Below are 21042 nucleotides of genomic sequence, written 5' to 3' on the forward strand. Positions count from 1 at the left end.
AGCACTCTCTTCCGGATGGTATCAAGGAAGCATGAGGATTTCTTTCAAGAGATATTCCCTTCAGATGCCTGTGGACTCTTCTGACTTTTGCATAATCACATGAAGCTCCTTCCTCTAAGGGGCCAGTGGTGAACACTACAGTATTGGATTTGGATTCAGCTTCTTCTTCATCTACATTATTAGTCAGAGATGAAGAAATAAACTTGTTTTGAAATTTTTACTCTTCCAGAGATTGCCCTGGATTGCTGAAGCCCAGTGGAAATTTCAGACCAAAACATCTGCTGGAATGAGGCAAGCATTTGTATAAACTTAGGGGCAGCTGAGGTGAGAAGTGTGTTAACCCCAAGACAGCATGAATGTCCACCAAAGGATGCCTTCTTAGAACACGACAGTAGATGAACGGAGCCTACATTTTTTAATGCTGAAAAAACAACATCCATGCCTTTCTATATCTAGCCAGTTTTTTTTTGTATAACTTTTTTTTAATTGGAGTATAGTTGCTTTACAACGTTGTGTTAGTTTCTGCTTTACAACGAAGTCAATCAGCTATATGTATACATATATCCCCTCCCTCTTGGACCTCCCTCCCACTACCACCCCCCAATCCCACCCACCTAGGTCATCACAGGGCACTGAGCTGAGCTCCCTGCGCTATACAGTTTCCCACTAGCTATCTGTTTTACACATGGTAGTGTATATATGTCAATCCCAATCTCCCAATTCATCCCCCTCCACCTCCCCTTCCCATGTCCACATGTCCGTTCTCTACGTCTGCATCTCTATTCCTGCTCTACAAATAAGTCAGAAAGAGAAAAACAAATACCATATATTAGCACATATATGTGGAACCTAGAAAAATGGTACAGATGAATCTAGCCAGCTTTTAATGTTGGTACATTTCTGGGCTTCCCTGGTGGCGCAGTGTTTGAGAATCTGCCTGCCAGTGCAGCGGACACGGGTTCGAGCCCTGGTCTGGGAAGATCCCACATGCCACGGAGCAACTAGGCCCGTGAGCCACAACTACTGAGTCTGCACGTCTGGAGCTTGTGCTCCGCAACGAGAGGCTGTGACAGTGAGAGGCCCGCGCACCGCGATGAAGAGTGGCCCCTGCTCGCCGCAACTAGAGAAAGCCCATGCACAGAAATGAAGACCCAACACAGCCAATAAATAAATAAATAAAATTTAAAAAATAAATTTAATGTTGGTATGTTTCAATCTGAGTAATTCCCAAGACTTCTTGCCCATTGGACAAGTGCAGGGTTGTTTCAGTCTCAAAAATGCCCTGTATTACAAAATACATTTAAAATGAGCTTAGCAGCAATCAATACGTGTATCCTTAGCCTTTGTCTACTTGGAAAAATCAATTGGGTTGAAAAGATGGAGTATTAATGTGCAAAGGAACTGTACATACATTATACAGTGATAGGTTTCTGTTGTATGACTGAGTGCAAAATAAGGCAAGGGGGCTTCCCTGGTGGTGCAGTGGTTGAGAATCCGCCTGCCGATGCAGGGGACACGGGTTCGTGCCCCGGTCTGGGAAGATCCCACATGCCGCGGAGCGGCTGGGCCCGTGAGCCATGGCCGCTGAGCCTGCGCGTCCAGAGCCTGTGCTCTGCAACCGGAGAGGCCACAACGGTGAGAGGCCCGCATACCGCAAAAAAAAAAAAAAAAAAAAAAGACTAGAAGTTATTCTAAAACACAGTGAGGATGTTAGTGTGGAGGATAGAAGAGCTGCAATCGTGGAATCTTGATAAATGGTAGAATTTCCACTTATGGGAAAAGAAACCAAGAGTCAGCCAAAAGTAGACATTTTGTCAAAAAGTAAAGGAAGCAGAATCTTATAAGTGGGGTATCCAAAGCTATGTTCGGAATGGATATAATCAGCCACGAATTAAGGGTAAAAAGATAACTTTAAGAACATGGTTGAAACTTACTGACAAAAGTGAACGTCAAGCAAAAAGGGATTAAAGGATCAGGCGATGAGTACGAGGGGTTGGTGCAGGGAGAATGGAGCAGCGGCTCACGGAAGCTTATCCTTTAAGGATGGGGAGACCCGAGCACTTCTGTAGATTGAGGCAAGGAGCCAATCGGGCTAGACAGGTTACAAATGAAATTCAGAGAGAATAATAATAACCTGAGTTCCTAGGGGAGGTCTTCTTTTCTTTTTTTTTTTTTGGTGTGACACCCTGACTGACCAACTTGAGTAAAATCAGACTTAGGAGGCACTACTTTATCATGGGCTGGCAAACTTTTCTTTACGCCTCGTGGGCAAGAGGCAAAATTAAGGAGATTATGCACATATTTACATACCATTTAAAACGTTAAAAAAAAAATCTAGTTTGCAGGTCACAGGCCCTAGTTTTGCTCACCCAGTTTAAACCTGGGTCCTTGGACTTGAGATGTTTTGAAATTTATTTTTCTTGTCCAAGAAAATATTATGTTTCAATACCTCAGATTGAATCACATAAAATCAAATTACAACTAAAGACAAGATGCTAATCCCAGGGCCAGTGCAGACGGTCCAGTTCATACCCGAGTATGCGCCCAACCCAACCCAACCCGGGGAAGTCCCCGCTCAGCAAAGCAAGACACACACTGCTTTTCGTGGGAGGGTCTTTCAACGTGGTCAGTGCTATTTACCCACAGAGGTCAAACCTTCAAGGGCTTAGGTGTCAGCCCCCTTTTCTGTCCTCTCTGTGTCAGTCTTTGTCTCCCGTGTGGCCGAATGTAGCTGCCTACGTGGCTGTGGCTATTTGAGAAAAGCAGAAAAGTTGGTTAAAGGGGAATTGATGCACAAGAGTGAAAATTTTCCATAACCCTATACACAGCTTTAATTTATTTTCAATTACACAAGATTATATTTACTTTATTACAATTGCACAATATTATGAAATTATAAAAATTCAAACAATCTAGATGATGCCAACGACTCTCATGCCGTCTTCTTGGCCCCCACTCCCCGCGCAGCCCTCAGTGTGGTGACTGTATTTTCCCAGTTTATTCTAAGAATTTATATACATGCTTGGACTTACAGAAATATATAGATTTGTACTGTTCTCCACAAATCTTATGTGATTTGTTATTTTCTTAAACAATATAAGCTGGTGATGATTTAACCTCAGAACATGGGTCTTATTCTTTTAAACTGCTGCACAGGATTGCGTAGTGTGTATGTCCATGATTTATATATTCTCCTACCTAGCCATTTCTAATTTTTCACTACTACAAACTATGCTGTCCTTAAGGTCCCTGACATGCCTTCTTGTCCATCCTCCCAGAAGCACTGACTAAAACAGCTCAGTTTCCCATACTTTTATTGACAATTTGTAATTTATATCTTTATTTTCTAATTAACCAAGGTTAAAGTTATGATGAGTTTTTTTGCATCCTATATTTTGGTTATTTACTTCTCACGGTGTACAGTGAATGTTGCCTGTAAGTCTGTCTTTTTGGAGTTTGTAGAAGTTTCCTTTGTGGCAAAATTCTAGATTAGACAATTCATTTGCATTTGAAAAGAAAAAGTTTTCTCTCTCTCTCTCTCTCTCTCTCTCTCTCTCTCTCTATCAAACTTGTTAATTATGCTACCCAATCCCTCTCTATCTGTTCTTACCATTTCCTACTTGACTTGTTGATTTCTAAGTCAGAGGCTGTGATTATGGCTTTGTCAATGTTTTCACTGTATTTTTATTTTTTGTTTTGTTGTATATAGTTCCTAACCATGTTGTTAGAGACATAAACTTCATGATTATTGGAACTTCTTGGTGAAGTCTTCCTGTTTTATTATGAGATATCCTTTTTTTGTCCTTTAAAATTATTTTTGCCTTTAATTCAGCTTTTTAAAAAAAAATAAATTATTTATTTTTGGCTGCGTTGGGTCTTCATTGCTGCGTCCTGGCTTTCTCTAGTTGCGGCGAGCGGGGGCTACTCTTCATTGTGGTGCACGGGCTTCTCATTGCAGTGGTTTCTCTTGTTGCGGAGCATGGGCTCTAGGCACGCGGGCTTCAGTAGTTGTGGCTCACAGGCTCAGTAGTTGTGGCTCATGGACTCTAGAGTGCAGGCTCAGTAGGTGCAGCACACAGGCTTAGTTGCTCCGTGGCAATGTGTTCCCTGCATTGGCAGGCGGATTCTTAACCACTGCGCCACCAGGGAAGCCCCTAATTCAGTTTTGATTGCTGTTCCTGCTTTCCTTTTAGTAGCATTTGTATGGTCTTTTTCCTTCTCTTTATCTCAACTTTCCTGTGCTGCTTTTTTTAGGTGTTTCTAATGTTATGTAGCTGGGATTTAAATTTTCCTTTTGTGCCATCTTGACATCTTTTATTTCGAACAGGTGAGTTTAACCCATTTATACCTATAAGTCCTACTATGTTTGACTATATTCCTGCCTTATTTTGTTTTACACTTCCCACGATTTCTTTGGAAAAAAAAAAAGTTTTGTAAAGTTAGGTTTTTTCCCCTGTATAATGTGAGCTATCCATACAAGTGATGGCAAGTCAAACATCCTACAGCCACACCCACTCAGATCTGCATCCTGCTTGTCTTTCTTCCTACCTCAGGGTGGCTTTTTGATGGCTGTGATGGAGATGATTTTTTTTTGGTGGGGGGGTATTTCCGTAATTCCCTTTTCAGTACTTTTCTCATCCCTCTACTGCAGTGGTCCCCAGCCTTTTTGGCACCAGGGACTGGTTTTGTGGAAGACAGTTTTTCCACGGACGTGGGGTAGGGGCATGGTTTCAGGATGATTCGAGTGCATTACATTTACTGTGCACTTTATTTCTATTATTACATTGTAATATATAATGAAACAATTATACAACTCACCATAATACTGACAGGAGGTGGAGCTCAGGCGGTAGTGTGAGCAATGGGGAGTGGCTATAAATACAGATGAAGCTTTGCTCACTCACCTGCCTTTCCCCCCCCGGCTGTGCGGCCCTGTTCCTAACAGACCAAGGACCGGTATCAGTCCATGGCCCAGGGGTTGGGGACCCCTGCTCTACTGCATCTTCCTACTGCCCTATCCACCTACTCTCCCATTCTTTCTCTGAGAACACAGATGATCCCACCACATCTATTTATTTCTTTTACAGGCCATGTTCTCAGCTAGCTTCTCTGCTTTAAAAGATCTGAAACAATCCTGAAGAATTATTAGCTAATAAAGGGCTAGTTGGCAGTGGCATTTTACCAGAAGACTCCTGAAAATTAACAAACCTTAAAGACCCAAAGGAATGAATCTGGGAGGGCCTTCATCAGCCAGACTGCCCAAGTTTGAATCACTTCTGTCATGTATCAATAAGCCATTCATTTCCCTCTTCATGCCTCAGTCTCCTTGCCTTTACAATAGGCTAACAAGAGCACCTACTCTATAGGGCTGTGAGTTACTATGTGTCAAGAGCATAGAATAATGGCTGGCACATGATAAGAGCTCAAGAGAGCTTAGCGCTATTTTTATCATTCTAACAGATCTAAAGAAATACTTTTGCATAAGGTTGGCCTTGGTGGTTTTCTATGTGTGAAGATACACCAATGAGAACAGAAGAAAGACACCTGACATAAATACATTTCGATAAGAATCTGGTCTTACTCATCTTTGCATGGCAGCTTGGAGCCCATGGCACCTTGGGCCCCTGCTCGGCGCAGGTCACTGAATGACTGCTCGGCACAGGTCACTGAATGACCAATGAAAACAGGGACTAACACCTAGATTTCTAAAACAATGTAGGAAATAATGGGGAACAGATAGGCTGAAATCTCCTATAAGGTTAGACAATAGCGTATTACTGAGTAAAAGGTTCAACGATATAAAATTTCCAGAAGTACTACTATAAACATGGGCATAAATATCATCTAGATAAGAGCTATACTGTGAAGAGGTGACCTCTCTATCGAAGAGCGGCTTATTTTGTTTTTTAAAAAAGGGAGTCCCTCTGGTAAAATTTTATTTAGCATCAAGAATTTAAAGTTAAATTATAAGACCTCTTCCCTGAAAACAAACAAAATTGGTTTACATGAGAGTCAAGCTATCAGCCTGGTAAACAGAGGTGTTGTGTCTATCTTGCAGGAAGGTTACACTATTTTCTTACTTCTTCTGTATGTATAACAAACAATTTTGCTTTATTAGAGTAGCAAAAGTCTCCAGTTAGTGCTTTATTTTTTCATTCTCCATAGAATACTGATTTTGTAACACTGATTACAGTCTGATACGTACCATTACAACAGAAGTTTCACTTTATGAAAGATCAGCAAAAATACATCAGCAAGGATATAACTAGTGCATTTACTAAAACACATCATAATCATAAAACCAAGTGATCACACACAATAATCTTTACATTTGACATACCAGCTACATCCTAGGAGAGCCAGTGTGTTTGGCAGGTGATTGATATATGTAAGTAACGACACTGATCAATCTTAACACTTCTGAAATGTTAATTCTTTATCAGTTAAACCTAAAATAAATCAATAGAGTATTGAAACATAACAAGGATGAAATCCAAAATCTGTTGAACAGAGACAGCAGTAGACAGTAGGAAGAGCACTGAATTGGGACCTAGTACATTTGGATCCTTGTCTTATCTTTGGCCTTGGATGACCTTGGGCAAGTATTCTGGGTTACATGAATCCTTCACTCTTAAATGAGAGAGTTGGCTGGATGGTTCTCTAAACTCTTTCTAGATTTAGCTTTCCATAATTCTAAAATCTTTGACACCAATTTATTTTTGTGTTGTAAAGTGAAACGTCTAACAATACTACCTTGGCAGTTGGGTTGAGTCCAGCTCTGCCACACAAATACGACTTGTTGCTTGTGTTCAAGTCTCTTCCTTCTGAGCCCCTGACAGCCCTATCCTCAAATTAACGAACAGTAATGACAGGTTTCAGGAGGTAAACAAGCTCGTCCTCCACTAGACACAAACTCAAGACCCCCAAAGTCATGGTTATTAAGAGAAGCTATAATGGAAGAACTATGGGGACAACCCACAACATCCTCTTTGGTAAACGGCACAATAACACAATTCAGTAATAGAAGGCAGGTACAGATATTAATTACAGTACATAATTAATTTTCAACTGTTATTTGTGAACCTGCACAAAAAATATACACACAATTAGAACTGTATCAATATGAACTATAAATTCAAGGTCTAGATGTACATGGAGCCTCTCTCATGCTACTAATCTGAAAGAGGCTTATTGTAGTTTCACGTGTTTGTAACTCTACAGGAGGAAGCTAGGATTCTTTTTACTAACCGTTGGCTTCTATTCCGTTACCTGAAAAGCCCACCTCTCTCGCATAATCACAGAAATTAAAGATGTCCAAGCCCCCCTTTAGGGCATTTCCTCCATCCCCTACTTTCCTTATCAGATTACTGTCTTTTTGTTCTAAAACACTGAATGACTGGCTTCCATCAGCCCTATCTGAAAATCAAGTAGACTTTCTCTCTTTTGACCTAAGGTCTAAATTTGTCCGTATTTCTTCCTAATATTTTAATGTAATTCCTGTCTCAATCGTATTTACACAATTCTGAATATTTAACTATGGTATCCATTATAGAAATTAACCCAATTCAATGAACATGAATGCGCAAAGCAAAATTACTTTGAAAATGTCAAGTTTTCTTAATAAGCATTATCCTTTCATTAAAGTACTAAAGTGCTTCCCTTTTGACAGCAGTGATTACTTTAAGCAACTGTATGAGCCTTGAAACATTTTCCAACACCTCTAACCCATGCCCCCTTCCAGAAAATATAAAACACTCACCTTTCACTGTCCTCCTCCCTCCTGAGGGGACTGAGGACCTGTACCCTACAAGGTCTCTCTGATTGAGAATCCCTGATACTGAAGAAATGGCATCGCCAGCCGTCTATTATGTTGAGCTTTGCCTTTCCATAATTTGACTGTAAAACAACAGATTTATTTTTGCCTTCCCAGAAATGTCATTTTTTCTATTACCAAATATGCTTTTTGAACTCCACAGCTCCCTTCTATCCCTCATTCCTTACAAGATTTTAATACACTTCTTTATGGGGACAAGACATCTCCTCTTGAGAATCACTGAACCAAAATATAATTTCTGAATTACTATTCATGATAAAGCTCAATAACTAAGTTTGAGAAAACAGTATTCAATTTAAAGACAGAAAAAAATAGATATTACAATATTGAGTATATTCTAATTATTAAACAAAATTATTTAAATTTCATACTTGAAAACTAATGTAGAGACTTGTTTTTAAAATGATCTACTGGGGCTTCCCTGGTGGCGCAGTGGTTGAGAGTCCGTCTGCCGGTGCAGGGGACACGGGTTCGTGCCCTGGTCCGGGAAGATCCCACATGCCGCGGAGCGGCTGGGCCTGTGAGCCATGGCCGCTGAGCCTGCGCGTCCGGAGCCTGTGCTCCGCAACAGGAGAGGCCACACAACAGTGAGAGGCCCACGTACCGCAAAAAAAAAAAAAAAAAAAAAAAAGATCTACTGAAACCATAATGAAATGCACCTTTCATACTGGTCAATTATAGTAGCAAATTATATTGCTTTCCTTTGTTGAAATGCTTTCTTTGATTATATAAACTACAGAGTTATACCCTCCATTTTCCACTCATTTTCAGATATTCAGAACTAAAACTTTTAGATTTTTCTAAATAAATTTTTATCAGTTGCTACCTAGTTTAGCAACTTAGAATCGAATCTTATTTCTTCTATAGAATTGCCAACTATCACAAACGTCTCTCTGACTGATGCACAATGACAGGGATATAAAATACCCATGTCTGCAAGAAATACTTATATTGTCTTTATTTTTCCAAATTCCAATACAGTGAAATTCTATATACCCTGAAGCTAAAATGATAATGCACATAGAGTTTTAAAAATAGTTTTGGAGAAAATATGGATGTATTTCTTCCCAAAATTTAAAAATGATTTTCTGCACCTAAGTTAAGCAGATTGGAAAGAGGAGACAGGAAAGGTCTACCTCCAGATCCAAGGGGAAGGGCCTAAATAAAATCGTTCAATGCAGCCCCCAACAAGGCACAATAGTTTAAAATTTTACACCAGTGACACCAGGGAGGGGTCCTACTCCCGTGGCTGTCAGTATTCTGAATCTATGCGCTTTGCAATGGTGTTCAGCTGCATATTTGAAGTTCCTTCATATATCGTACCTTAAACAAAGGGGAAAAAAGGAACAATTAGGAGTGGAGATGTGGTTAAGAGTCTATACAAGAAACAGCTCTGCAAACATTACCTCTGCATTTACTGTAAAACTTTACCAGGAATACTGTCCAATGTCCCCTGAATATGGTACTATTTGACAAGGTAATTCTGCCTAAGAGATAACAATTTTCTATTTGGTTTACAGATTTCCAGAATCAGTATTAAACAGCTGGAAGTTTTTTGTTCCTCAACTATCAACACACGAGCCTGGATGGTTCCTCAGGAACAGGCAGCTTTCATAACTGCTGTTTCTATTTTCCCCCCTGGCAGTGGAGCAGCGGAATGCTCAGGCTTGGGCAGGCACTTAGTGTCTAAAACTAGAACTGAGCTTCAAGCAACAGCATTAAACTAATAGAAAATATTAACATTTTTAGTAAAAGAAAAATTAAGACAGTAGATTTTGTTGTGGTTTCACTGAAAGGCCTTCAGAGGCCTTGGGGCATTTAAAAAGGAAATTTGATGTTTTAAAATATATATATAAAAATCTATTTTTTTGAAGGAAGAAGTAGGGGAAAACAACCCAGCCACAAGAAAAGGAGAGCCAATAAACATAATAACTGAAGAGATTAAAATTGCCTTTGCCTACGTACCAGTAGTTAAAAAAATCAAACAGATACAACAGCCTACAGAGTCAAAACAAAATAAATGTAAAAACTCTGTTTACCAATCTTCGCATCTCGGAAGTATTTTTCCACGGGGTAATTTTTGGTGTAGCCTACTCCTCCCATCCAGTCGATACATTTGCCAGTTATTAGGCCCGCAATCTACCAAAAAGCAGCAGCAAATCACATGTTGAAGCCACATAACTTATGCATTACAAACACTCTTGTAGAATATTCTTAGTAACGTGGATTCACTGTTATTGGCAGTTGGAAGGATTGAAGTCATTTTATAAATTAGCATTTCTCCTTAGTCCCATTCTCTATACATACCATTTATGTAAAATACCCTATTAGTTCACAAAACTCTTATTTTCTTAAGAAAATTAGGGTATTTGTTTAGACTCATACTTGTCAACAGGTATCATTTACTCAGCAAATGTTAATCAAGGGCCTTCTTATGTCACCCACTCTGCCAGCCACAATGGTGAGGGGTGGCCAGTCACTCACTGCCCTTTTGGTCCTGCTGGTCATTCAGAGAGACAGAGATTGAATAGCAATCACCGAAACTGAAAAACTGTATGGGGCAAGAGAAGAGCCTGCTAGGGAAGCTGCCGTGACTTAGATGGAGGATAGGTGAGGAAATTACAGCCTCGCTGAGAACTAAAGGATGAGTTAGGGGACATTTCAAGCTGAGGAATGACACGTGGAAAGCCTCCAAGGGGAAAATGGGTTTGTCAGCCTCAAGGGCCTGAGGACCAATGGGCTGGGATCGGGGTGACCTGTAAAAAGGGAATGGGGTGCAGGCGGTCGCACACGATGGTGAGCAGTTTGAATAACGTACTGGCCCCCAAAGATGTCCACAGGAGAATCCCCAGAAAGTGTAAATGTTCATCACCTACATGGCATAGAGACTTGCAGGTGTGATTAAGTTAAGAACCTTGAGATGGGGTGATGATCCCAGACTATCTGGGCCGGTCTCATATAATCCCAAGGGTCCTTATAAAGGAAAGAGGGAGGCAGAGAAGACGATGTAACCACGGACACAGAAAGCAGTCAGATCTGAACACCCTACACTGTTGGCTCTGAAGATGGAGGGAGGGGCTGTGAGTCCAAGAAACAGAGTTGGCTCTAGAAGCTGGAAAAGAAAAGAAAATGGATTCTCCCCTAGAGCCTCCAGAAAGGCAGCTCTGCTGACACGTTAATTTTATCCCAGTGAGACTCATTTCAGACGTCTCACCTCCAGAGCTGTGACATAATAGAACTGTACTGTCTTAGGCCACTACATTTTTGGTATTTGTTAAAAGTAGCAATAGGAACAAATAGAAAGGCCCCATTTGTTGTGAGGAGCCACTGAAGGGTTTAAAGCTGGAGCGTGGCATGGCCTCATGGACACCTTGAAAAGGGACACTGGATGGGAGAAAGCAACAGGGGAAAACAAGAGGCTAGAAGGTGAGTCCAGTGGTTTGATAAAGAAACGGCACAGCTTGGACTAGACAGGTGGCAGTACGAAGGGAGAGAAAAACAAATTCAAGAAATATTTAGGGGGCTTCCCTGGTGGCGCAGTGGTTGACAGTCTGCCTGCCGATGCAGGGGACATGGGTTCGTGCCCCGGTCCGGGAATATCCCACGTGCCACGGAGCAGCTGGGCCCGTGAGCCATGCCACTGAGCCTGCACGTCCGGCTCCACAACAGGAGAGGCCACAACAGTGAGAGGCCCGTGTACCGCAAAAAAAAAAAAAAAAAGAAAGAAATATTTAGGGGGTTGAATCCTCAAAACTGAGGATGGATTCAACTGGGGGATGAGGGAAAGGAGGGTGTCAAGCAGACTCAGGTTTGCGACTGGGGTCGGGGGGAGGTGGGTAGGTAAAGCAGAAGCGGGATCTATTAGTCTGGAACTCAGAAGGGAGGCTGAGGCAGAAGATTAAATCTGGGGGCTGAAGATGTTAAATAAATATTTGAAGCCAGGGAATGACTAAGACGTACTGCCGAAGCTGGGAGAGAGCAGCCCAGTGATGAGGCTAAGTCTCCACCAAAGTCCAGTGTGTTACATGTAGAATGCATATGCATGAGCGAGAAGCATCAACACATGGACAGTCCCTTCTTGGGCATTCTTATTTCACATTATCTCCAGGGCATTCACTTCGTCCCAACCATCGTTCAGCTGAGGTTCATCCAGGGATTTACGGTGGGCCTTCTACCTGAACTGGGTGCCTCGGTTTCCATCTAAGAGCCTATGAAAACATGGAGACCTCACAGAATCAAAGCACCTCCCTATGGCAGCTTTACGTTTTTGCATTTCTGGTGTAGAAACTAGAAAGTTCATGTTATTTTACTTGAAAAACAAATGCATAACCAATATTTCTAAATGAAAAGGTTAATAAATAAATATCTTTAAAAAATAAAAAGACTGATTTTTTTTTCTTTTACCTCTGATGCATAGTACTTGGCCATAGATGATTCTTTAATGAATGGCCTTCCAGCTTCTAAAAGCCTTGCAGCGTTGTATGTGAGTAATCTTGCAGCTTCTAGCTGGGTGGCCATGTGAGCCACTTGGTGCTGGAGCCCCTGTAACATTCAGGCCCAAGGTAGAGAACTGTGATTTCTGAAAACAGCTCATTGTCGAAGTCCTGCCTGGATGTGGAACACTGACAGATTCAAAATATACCCGTCCAAAAATTCACATTCATTTCGCAAGAATAGTTTAAAATCTGCAATCTAAAATAAACCACTACAGGGACCTCCCTGGCGGTCCAGAGGTTAAGACTCTGTGCTCCCAACGCAGGGGGCCCGGGTTCAATCCCTGGTCGGGGGACTAAGATCCCACATGCCGCAACTTCTGAGCTGGCGCGCCGCAACGAAGACCCCGCGCAGCCACAATAAATGAGTGAATGAATGAATAAATAAATAAATAATATAATAAACCACTACGTGTATTGCTTCTTTAAAAAATTTCAAAGTTCAGGTAATTGTTAACTGCCAAGATTTAAAAAAATAAATGATCACAAAATTAGGTTTAAAATTTTGACTTATTTTTAATAATGTGTCAAACACTTGAAACATTTACCTGATTCTGAATCACCCTAGACGGTACAAAGTGTTATCTTTATTTTACAGATGAGGCAGTTGAGGATTGGAGAGGTGAGGTAACTAAAGCTAGTAATAGTAAGACAAAGAACCAGGATTTGAACCCAGGAAGTCTGACTACAGACCCCATGCCCTGGAACTCTGAAGCAGTGAGGAGACAGCTCCCAATTGCTCACCAAGGTATCCTGAATCATGCCATAGCCAGGCCTCAAGGATTACTGCTCTGCCCTTGGAGAAGGTCAAGGTAGGCACAAGTATATGCACCAAGATCTATTCCTTCCTCTCTGTGCCTCTCCCATTAAAATCCCCGAGGGGATTCCCTTACAGCTTTGTAACGAAGCTCTTCATTAATGGGAAGAGGGAGAGCACAGCACTGTAGAAAGATGGTAATAATTATATACCTGAAAATCAAATATTCTTTTGCCAAATTGTTCCCTTTCTTTAATATATGGAATAGTGTGGTCAAAACATCCTTGAGCCAGTCCCAGCATCTGTTAAAAAAAAAAAAATCAGAATTTCTTATTTTTTATAAGTTTATGCTCTTAATTATTCAAGTTATGAAGTTATGAAGTTATTCAAGTTATGAATGCTTTTTACAGGCAAATTGAAAAGTTGGGGTAGGGAAAGGACTAGAGATACCGAGATGGTGAGGTCTAATGTTAATGACCTTCATCCACTGCATTTATAGAACTTAAGTTCTAGTAATTGGGAGAAATTTTTTTTTTTTTTTTTTTGCGGTACGCGGGCCTCTCACTGTTGTGGCCTCTCCCGTTGCGGAGCACAGGCTCCGGACGCGCAGGCTCAGTGGCCATGGCTCACGGGCCCAGCCGCTCCGCGGCATGTGGGATCTTCCCGGACCGGGGCACGAACCCGTGTCCCCTGCTTCGGCAGGTGGACTCTCAACCACTGCGCCACTGGGGAAGCCCTGGGAGAAAATGTGAGTAATTTCCTGTGAAGAAGAGCACATTTGATTCCAGGAGTTAATCTCCTGGTGTGGCTGTGCTCATGCACCTAGGTTACTTTTTGGGATTCTTCTCCCTTAGGCTTGAGTCTCCAGGCACAAAGTGAGCCTCAGAAATTTTGCTCAAAGACTGGCCTCAAAGACTGTAGAGTAGCTGCCTCTAGTCCTTCTAGAAGTCAAATGTGCAAGGTCACTTCTGGTCTTCTTTTGTATATGATCAGGATTAACAAGAGCTTTGGTGGGTAGGGCATCAGAACATAAAAGAGCAGGGTTTCTCAACGCTGGCAGCACATGAGAATCATCTCGGGGAGCTCAATAATGGGGGTGGTGGTGGTGAGTGTGGCCTAAACACCAGCATTCTAAAAACTCTTTAATGTTTTAATGCACAGCTAGAGCTGAGGATAACTGCACAGAGGAGCTGGTAAAAACATCAGTTTATACATTTCAAGAACTAATCAGGATGTGGTGACAGTTTTAGCTGGACTGTCTCATTGCAAACTAACCTCCGTAACAATTGAATGACTCAACCTTAGAAATTGTTTCTAAATTCTAACATTAGGTAGCCATTAAATCACTATCTAATTACAGATGGCCAAGAGGCACATGAAAAGCTGCTCAACATCACTAATGCAAATCAAAACTACAATGAGGGATCACCTCACACTGGTTGGAATGGGCATCATCAGAAAATCTACAAACAACAAATGCTGGAGAGGGTGTGGAGAAAAGGGAACCCTCTTGCACTGTCGGTGGGAATGTAAATTGATACAGCCACTATGGAGAACAGTAGGGATGTTCCTTAGAAAACTAAAGATAGAATTACCATATGACCCAGCAATCCCACACCTGGGCATATACCCAGAGAAAACCATAATTCAAAAAGACACATGCACCCCATGTTCATTGCAGCACTACTTACAATAGCCAGGTCATGGAAGCAACCTAAATGCCCATCGACAGACGAATGGATAAAGAAGTTGTGGTACATATATACAATGGAATATTACTCAGCCATAAAAAGGAACGAAATTGGGTCATTTGTAGAGAGATGGACGGACCTAGAGACTGTCATACAGAGTGAAGTAAGTCAGAAAGAGAAAAACAAATATTGTACATTAACACATATATGTGGAATCTAGAAAAATGGTACCGATGAACTGGTTTGCAAGGCAGAAACAGAGACACAGATGTATGTAGAGAACAAACGTAAGGACAACAAGGGTGGAAAGGGGAGGGTGGTGGTGGGATGAATTGAGAGATTGGGATTGACATGTATATACTAATATGTATAAAATAGATAACTAATAAAAAAAATCACTATCTAATTATGCCAAACCATGTAGGTTTTAGAAAAAGGAAAAGAAAAATCAATAGTTAAAGCTTTTGGGGGAAATGCCCACAAACTTATCAATATTTCATTAGTGTTCATTCAAATTTTCCTTTAGCCTTTTATTTTGAACTTTCTGGAGAATGGAATATTACGCTAAAAATTAAAGGACAAAATCCAAACCAAACCAAAACAAAACCCCAAAAGTAAATTAAGGGTGAGACAGCGATTCACTGCACTTTTGGCTATGAGAGAAGATGATGTCATTAAACCCTTATAACTAAAGTTTACAATATGCCAACAATATGGTATATCGACACAAAAACCGTAATTATCAGTTGTCAATCAAAACAGGCTTTTCCAAAACAGTGTAAAATGTTTTCACTATAAATACTGAAAAACTAAATTCTTTACAACTACAGAGTCTTGAGGTTGGATGCCTCCAGTTCACTGTTACATGTGCCTCTTTCTCCAAAAAGCATCCACAGTATTAACCAAGAAATAATAACTACCAGACCTCACCTTTCTCTCTCTTTTTTTCTGACCTTAACTTTTAACTCGGTTATAAGATAACTTGGAGTAATTAGACTAAAGCCCAGACTGTGCATTTACTGCCAGACATCTACATTATTTACAGGTCTGTGAATAAAGAAATCCAGTGTTGTAGTTTTTAATGTCATATCTGATGAAGTTGAATCACAGAAAAACTTTAAAAAGATTATCTAGTTTTGTGGGAAACATGGGTTAAGTTCTGATCTGAGAATACTTTGTTAGCAAATTAACAAAAACAAAACTAGAGTACAATTACAATTTAAATACTCCATAGAGCTAATATATGCAACATCTTCAAAATCTAAAAGCTGTAAGTTTTTGAATTTTGGATACTCATTGATTAAAAATAAATACATTACAAAAATGAAATAATTCATAATAAAACCAAAGACTTTATTCATTTTGTGATTCTAGGAAATAACTGCTATTACCTAACAGAAAAATTTAATATGCTATAAGGGCAAATTTGGTAAGAAATTGAATAGTCTTCATCATACATAACTGTTTAATTGTTGCCATATCAAAAAAATTGTCTGATTTTCACATGCAAAACACTAAGCAACAAATCTTTTATTATCTATAGAGACTCCTACTACACAATAGAATGTTACTTATTCTTAATTTTAAAAATTTCAGAATGAATCACATACTTTGAAAAGTTGATTTAAAAAAATACCACATTTAATCTATAATGTACTTAAGAAGTTATCGATCCAGGTATTAGATAATACTTTAACGCTCTCAAAGCAGAAAAACTGTTACCACTAAGCCGTTGTTTGGTTCTCAGGACATGATATAATTGACCAAAGTGGAATCTTAAAGAAATCACAGACAGAAGCTACTCTTTTACCTCATGGAAGGGAAGGGTGCCATCTTGTGTTCACAAGCTTCCAAACACTCATTGGTTTCACTGCATTTTTTCTTTTTACGTTTTGACTGTGTGTGGAAGAGTCAAGTTAAAGGACTAAAATTTGACTCACCTGTGCAGCAATTCCTATTCTACTTTCATTAAGACCCCCGATGGCGTACTTATAGCCATGTCCAATTTGTCCCAGGATATTGGCTTCTGGAACCTGAAAAGAAAAACGTGCAGTTATTTCTCAATTTAATTTAACATAATTCATTTTGGTAATATATTTTTTAATGCACATATACTCCCAATTTCTGTGATAATTCTCTAGCATGGTACTTATTAAACTCCAAGGAAATTATCTGCTATGTCTCTGTCTCCCTCTAAACTGTCTCCCACATGCTCTCAGAAGGATAGGACTCAAGTCCGTGCTGTTCACTATTGCATCCTCCAGAGCCCAGCAGAGACGTTCGGTGAATCTAGAAAAATGAAACCTCATACAATTAATCAATATCATAAATGAGTAACAATTTTCCCCGAACTCTTATCTGTATGCTACAATGTAAGGTAAAATATTAGGAATAGCAGAAAACATATAAGGGTAGAAACATTTCTTCTGTTGAGACTATTATCACAACCAAAATCAGCTGAGGGCCGTGTGCTTATGTGTATATGTGTGTGTGTGTGTGTGTGTGTGTGTGTGTGTGTACACAGGCATGTGTACCAAACAGAAAGGAGGAGAGAAGAAATACATAAAACTATTCAACCGTTTACTTGAAAAAAGATCTAGACCAGGTAATTTTAGAAAATGCACTTAGCTTCTTAATATGGGCAGTTAGGAGAGAGAGTGGGCAGAACGGAGAAAGAAAAGGGAAATTAGGAGAAGAAAGACAGTTGGGGTGCAGTAGTGAGGCTCACACGCCATCCATAAGGACACCCCATAGACACACACACAATCCCCAGTGAGCCAAAAGGTCACATCCTGCCCGACCTATGTAAAGTTCTAAAGCACAGCATTCTAGTTATCTTGTCCTCGTTTTTTTTAAGACTCAACTCTAAACTGTGGGCGCTGCCTGGCTGTTTTCCACTCTCACTGAGCAACACCCCCATCTTGTGGCCTTGCTGGGCCGACACCACACTCCTCGGAAGCTATGTGTGATGCGCAAGTACCGGGTTTATGAAGTATAAATGAGATTAATCCTCGGGCTGCCTCTTGAGGCCAGCTGCTGGGCAGACAGGTTTCCACCTCTGGCCTAAACTCTCGTGGGAAGTACATTTAGGTCATAACCTAACCTAAGATCATCGTTCAAGAGTTTTACAAAGTACTCTCCTATGCACGCCTAATAGTGCGACGCCTTTCTCGCACAGTTATACTTCCAGGCAGAGCCATTCCACATCTAGGATACCCACCTTGACATTTTCAAACGTTAATGGGCAGGTAGAAGAAGCTCTGATTCCCATTTTATTCTCTGGTTTCCCTATATGAAGGCCCTCAGTATCACGATCTACCAAGAAGCAGGTAATTCCTTTATACCCCTGAAATGAAGATTTAAAATGCTATAATCACTTTGACTGATAAGATCCCTTGTTTCCAGAGTTCAAAGTAAACAGAAAACGAGGGACTTCCCTGGTAGTCCAGTGCTTAAGAATCCGCCTGTCAATGCAGGGGACATGGGTTCGAGCCCTGGTCTGGGAAGATCCCACATGCCACAGAGCAACTAAGCCCATACACCACAACTACCGAGCCCACGCTCTACAGCCCATGAGCCGCAACTACTGAGCCCGCGTGCTGCAACTACTGAAGCCCACATGCCTAGAGCCCAGGCTCCGCAACAAGAGAAGCCACCGCAATGAGAAGCCCACTCACCACAACAAACAGTAGCCCCCGCTTGCTGCAACTAGAGAAAGCCCGCATGCAGCGACAAAGACCCAGTGCAGCAAAAAAAACAAAAAACAAAGCAAAACAGACTTTAGCAGTAAATACTAATGGACTCAGAATTGCAACATGTGTATTATGAAACAAGAAGTATGGGAGGGCATTAGGTTCGAAATCAAGAACCTTACTATTTATTTTACTCTTTCAGAAACCATTGTGGCTATTAAAATTATTAAGTGACACTAAAGTATTACATGATGAATTCCACATTTTAAATTTAATTTTATTACATATTTTAGTTTTAAAATTTAATTCAATTAAATGCTACACTAGACAAAATACACAAGATATCTTTATCATTTTGCTATATGTCTATTTTCCAACTGAATAAAACATTTTTAAAAATAAATGTACTATTAAATAGGTAAATTCTTCATTATTAAATAGAAAATCTGAAATTCTACAAAATTTAAGATTAGTCTCCTATATAACAGCTTAGGAGATTAATTAAATCGTCCTCCATGTAGCTAATGTTTATTCATGTTAATTGTAATATTTATTTTAGGATATTAGTAAACCAGAGGATGAAAAGATGTCAGTTGTTTAACCTTTTCAGTACTGAGGAGAATGAAGAATTTAAGACTATGTCCTAAAAACGAAATGGAAGTAGGAAAAAAGAAATGAAAAGATTAGGAGGGAAATGGGGAGCAGCTTTGTTTTCAAACTTACAAGAGTAAGGTCTACATTTGCCATCACCACGAAGAGCCCGGCATCCTTGGCATTGCTAATCCACATCTTTGACCCGTTGATGACATAATAATTTCCCTTTTTATCAGCTTTGGTCTTCAAAGCAAATGAATCGCTACCTGCTCCAGCCTCTGAAAGGCAGAAACTTCCCATCTACACATGCAAAGAAAAAATTCCAAATTAATACCTATATTTACACTTTGCATAACAAATACCCACTTATAGCAAAATAAACATTTGAAAATCAAACTTTTAGCTACTTCTAAAAGCCTGTATGTATCAAAATAGTAATGGTATTCTGACAGTATTATTTTCCAAACTATACCCCACTATTTGTCTAAGGCAGATTTAAAGACCTAAGCACACATATTCAATGTTAAGCTTAATTAAATTGGTTTTCATAATTACAGGAGAAAGACATCTCAATGTAAATGAAACTACCAACAAAGGTATTAGACAATATAATTGGGACCAAAAAAGAAATAATTTTATTGTCCAATGATAATTCCGTACATTTCCAAGTGGCAAATGAGAGGCAGAGTGTATTTTTCTAGTAGCATTAATTTATTGAGCGTTGCTTGAGTTATTAATGGTGCTGTGTTGTGGTCCTGAATAGAAAAGTCAACACTGCGGCTGCTTTTCTCCTGAAAATATCCTATATTTAGAAAAGATCAGATCCATTTCAATAACTCATCTCAACTCACTTGTTCTGTAGCTAGCTTGGGCAAATAGATAGCCTTCTGTTCTTCTGTTCCGTATTTTCCAATTAGCCTGTTAATTATCGTGTTCTGGATGTCACATACCAGAGCCACAGACGCATCAACTTTGGCTAATTCCTCTATCACTAGGATAGAGGAAAAAAATGAAGCTCCTGTCCCTCCATATTTGGTGTCAATTTCAACACCCATCAACTAAAGGAAAAATAAGGAAACATAGATTAAGAAAGCTATTTTTATATTGGACAATTCCTTGTAAGAACAAGTTCAAAAATAATTTGTAACCACATCAGCTTAATTTTAAAATTCTGTATGTATATCTTTCTTTAATTTGGTATGGCTCTTTCAGTCTAAGTAACAAAAAAATCTATAACAGAAACTAAATATATTTGCAAAGGATAAAATTACATGCTAGAACTATCATTTGTTTCCTTTTGGGATCTAAAAAACAAAAATAAGAGAGGTAAAATGCTTTGAAGGATACTGGAATGGAATAGTGAGAAAATATATAATTAAGAAACTGAAGAGAGCAGTGGAATATCTAGTTTCATTTAGCGTAATCTCTTCGAGTCAGCCCCCCACCTTGACTCTTTCAGCCGAGATAATAATTGAATGACCATTTCTTTTGGGCCATTTTAGCAAGTCCAGATGGTTAGCAGACCACATGTGGTGGTGTTTCCTAGAACCACACTAGACAAGGCCCAGGTGCCTGGTAAACATGGCCAAATACTGGTCAAGGCTTTCCAGTAACTGCCTGACTGTTCAGTAACCAGTCCTAAGTCCGGAACATGAAACGTCCGTAACACTCCATTTTTAAGTGTCCTCATTTCAGAAGGAGAATGTGTGCACACATAATTCAAAACCCAAAGCTGTGAACAGGTAAAAGGGCAATGCTTCTTTCTATCCTCTCCAGGCACTCTAGAGTCACACGCACTGCAGCCTGGGTGTTGCTGTTATATTCTAAGCTGATGGGAAACTTAGCTGATGTGAAGTTAGAACAACATGGGAGAGGATAGAAAGGCTGAGGGAATCAGAAATGATGTTCTATGAGGAAGAATCCAAGGATTGGGGTGTGCCTGAAGACTGGGGCCAGCCAGGATGAGAATATTGGACTATCA

At 40.0% G+C, this 21042-nt stretch overlaps 1 protein-coding gene across 5 annotated transcripts in view; it reads right to left on the reverse strand.

Moving 5' to 3' along the window:
* Window positions 1-2676: 2676 nt before the first annotated feature.
* ACADSB (acyl-CoA dehydrogenase short/branched chain) overlaps window positions 2677-21042 on the reverse strand; it is a 46024-nt gene continuing 27658 nt past the window's right edge. The window contains exons 4-12 of one of the 5 annotated variants that reach the window (XR_013824193.1): window positions 19913-20119; window positions 19191-19361; window positions 17996-18121; window positions 16716-16808; window positions 13297-13386; window positions 12239-12376; window positions 9874-9973; window positions 7760-9157; window positions 2677-2749 (exon numbers count right to left, since the gene is read on the reverse strand). Coding sequence is in view for 3 of the 5 variants with exons in the window: in XM_079899339.1 (XP_079755465.1) it covers window positions 9087-9157; window positions 9874-9973; window positions 12239-12376; window positions 13297-13386; window positions 16716-16808; window positions 17996-18121; window positions 19191-19361; window positions 19913-20119 (996 nt within the window). In the remaining 2 variants the exon portion in view is untranslated. Of the gene's footprint in view, window positions 2750-4054; window positions 9158-9873; window positions 9974-12238; window positions 12377-13296; window positions 13387-16715; window positions 16809-17995; window positions 18122-19190; window positions 19362-19912; window positions 20120-21042 lie in introns of those variants that run through there. The other 4 variants (XR_013824194.1, XM_079899340.1, XM_079899339.1 and 1 more) reach the window with 4 other exon arrangements.

Source organism: Stenella coeruleoalba (genome assembly GCF_951394435.1).
Source record: "Stenella coeruleoalba genome assembly, chromosome: 16".
Lineage (NCBI taxonomy): Eukaryota > Metazoa > Chordata > Mammalia > Artiodactyla > Delphinidae > Stenella > Stenella coeruleoalba.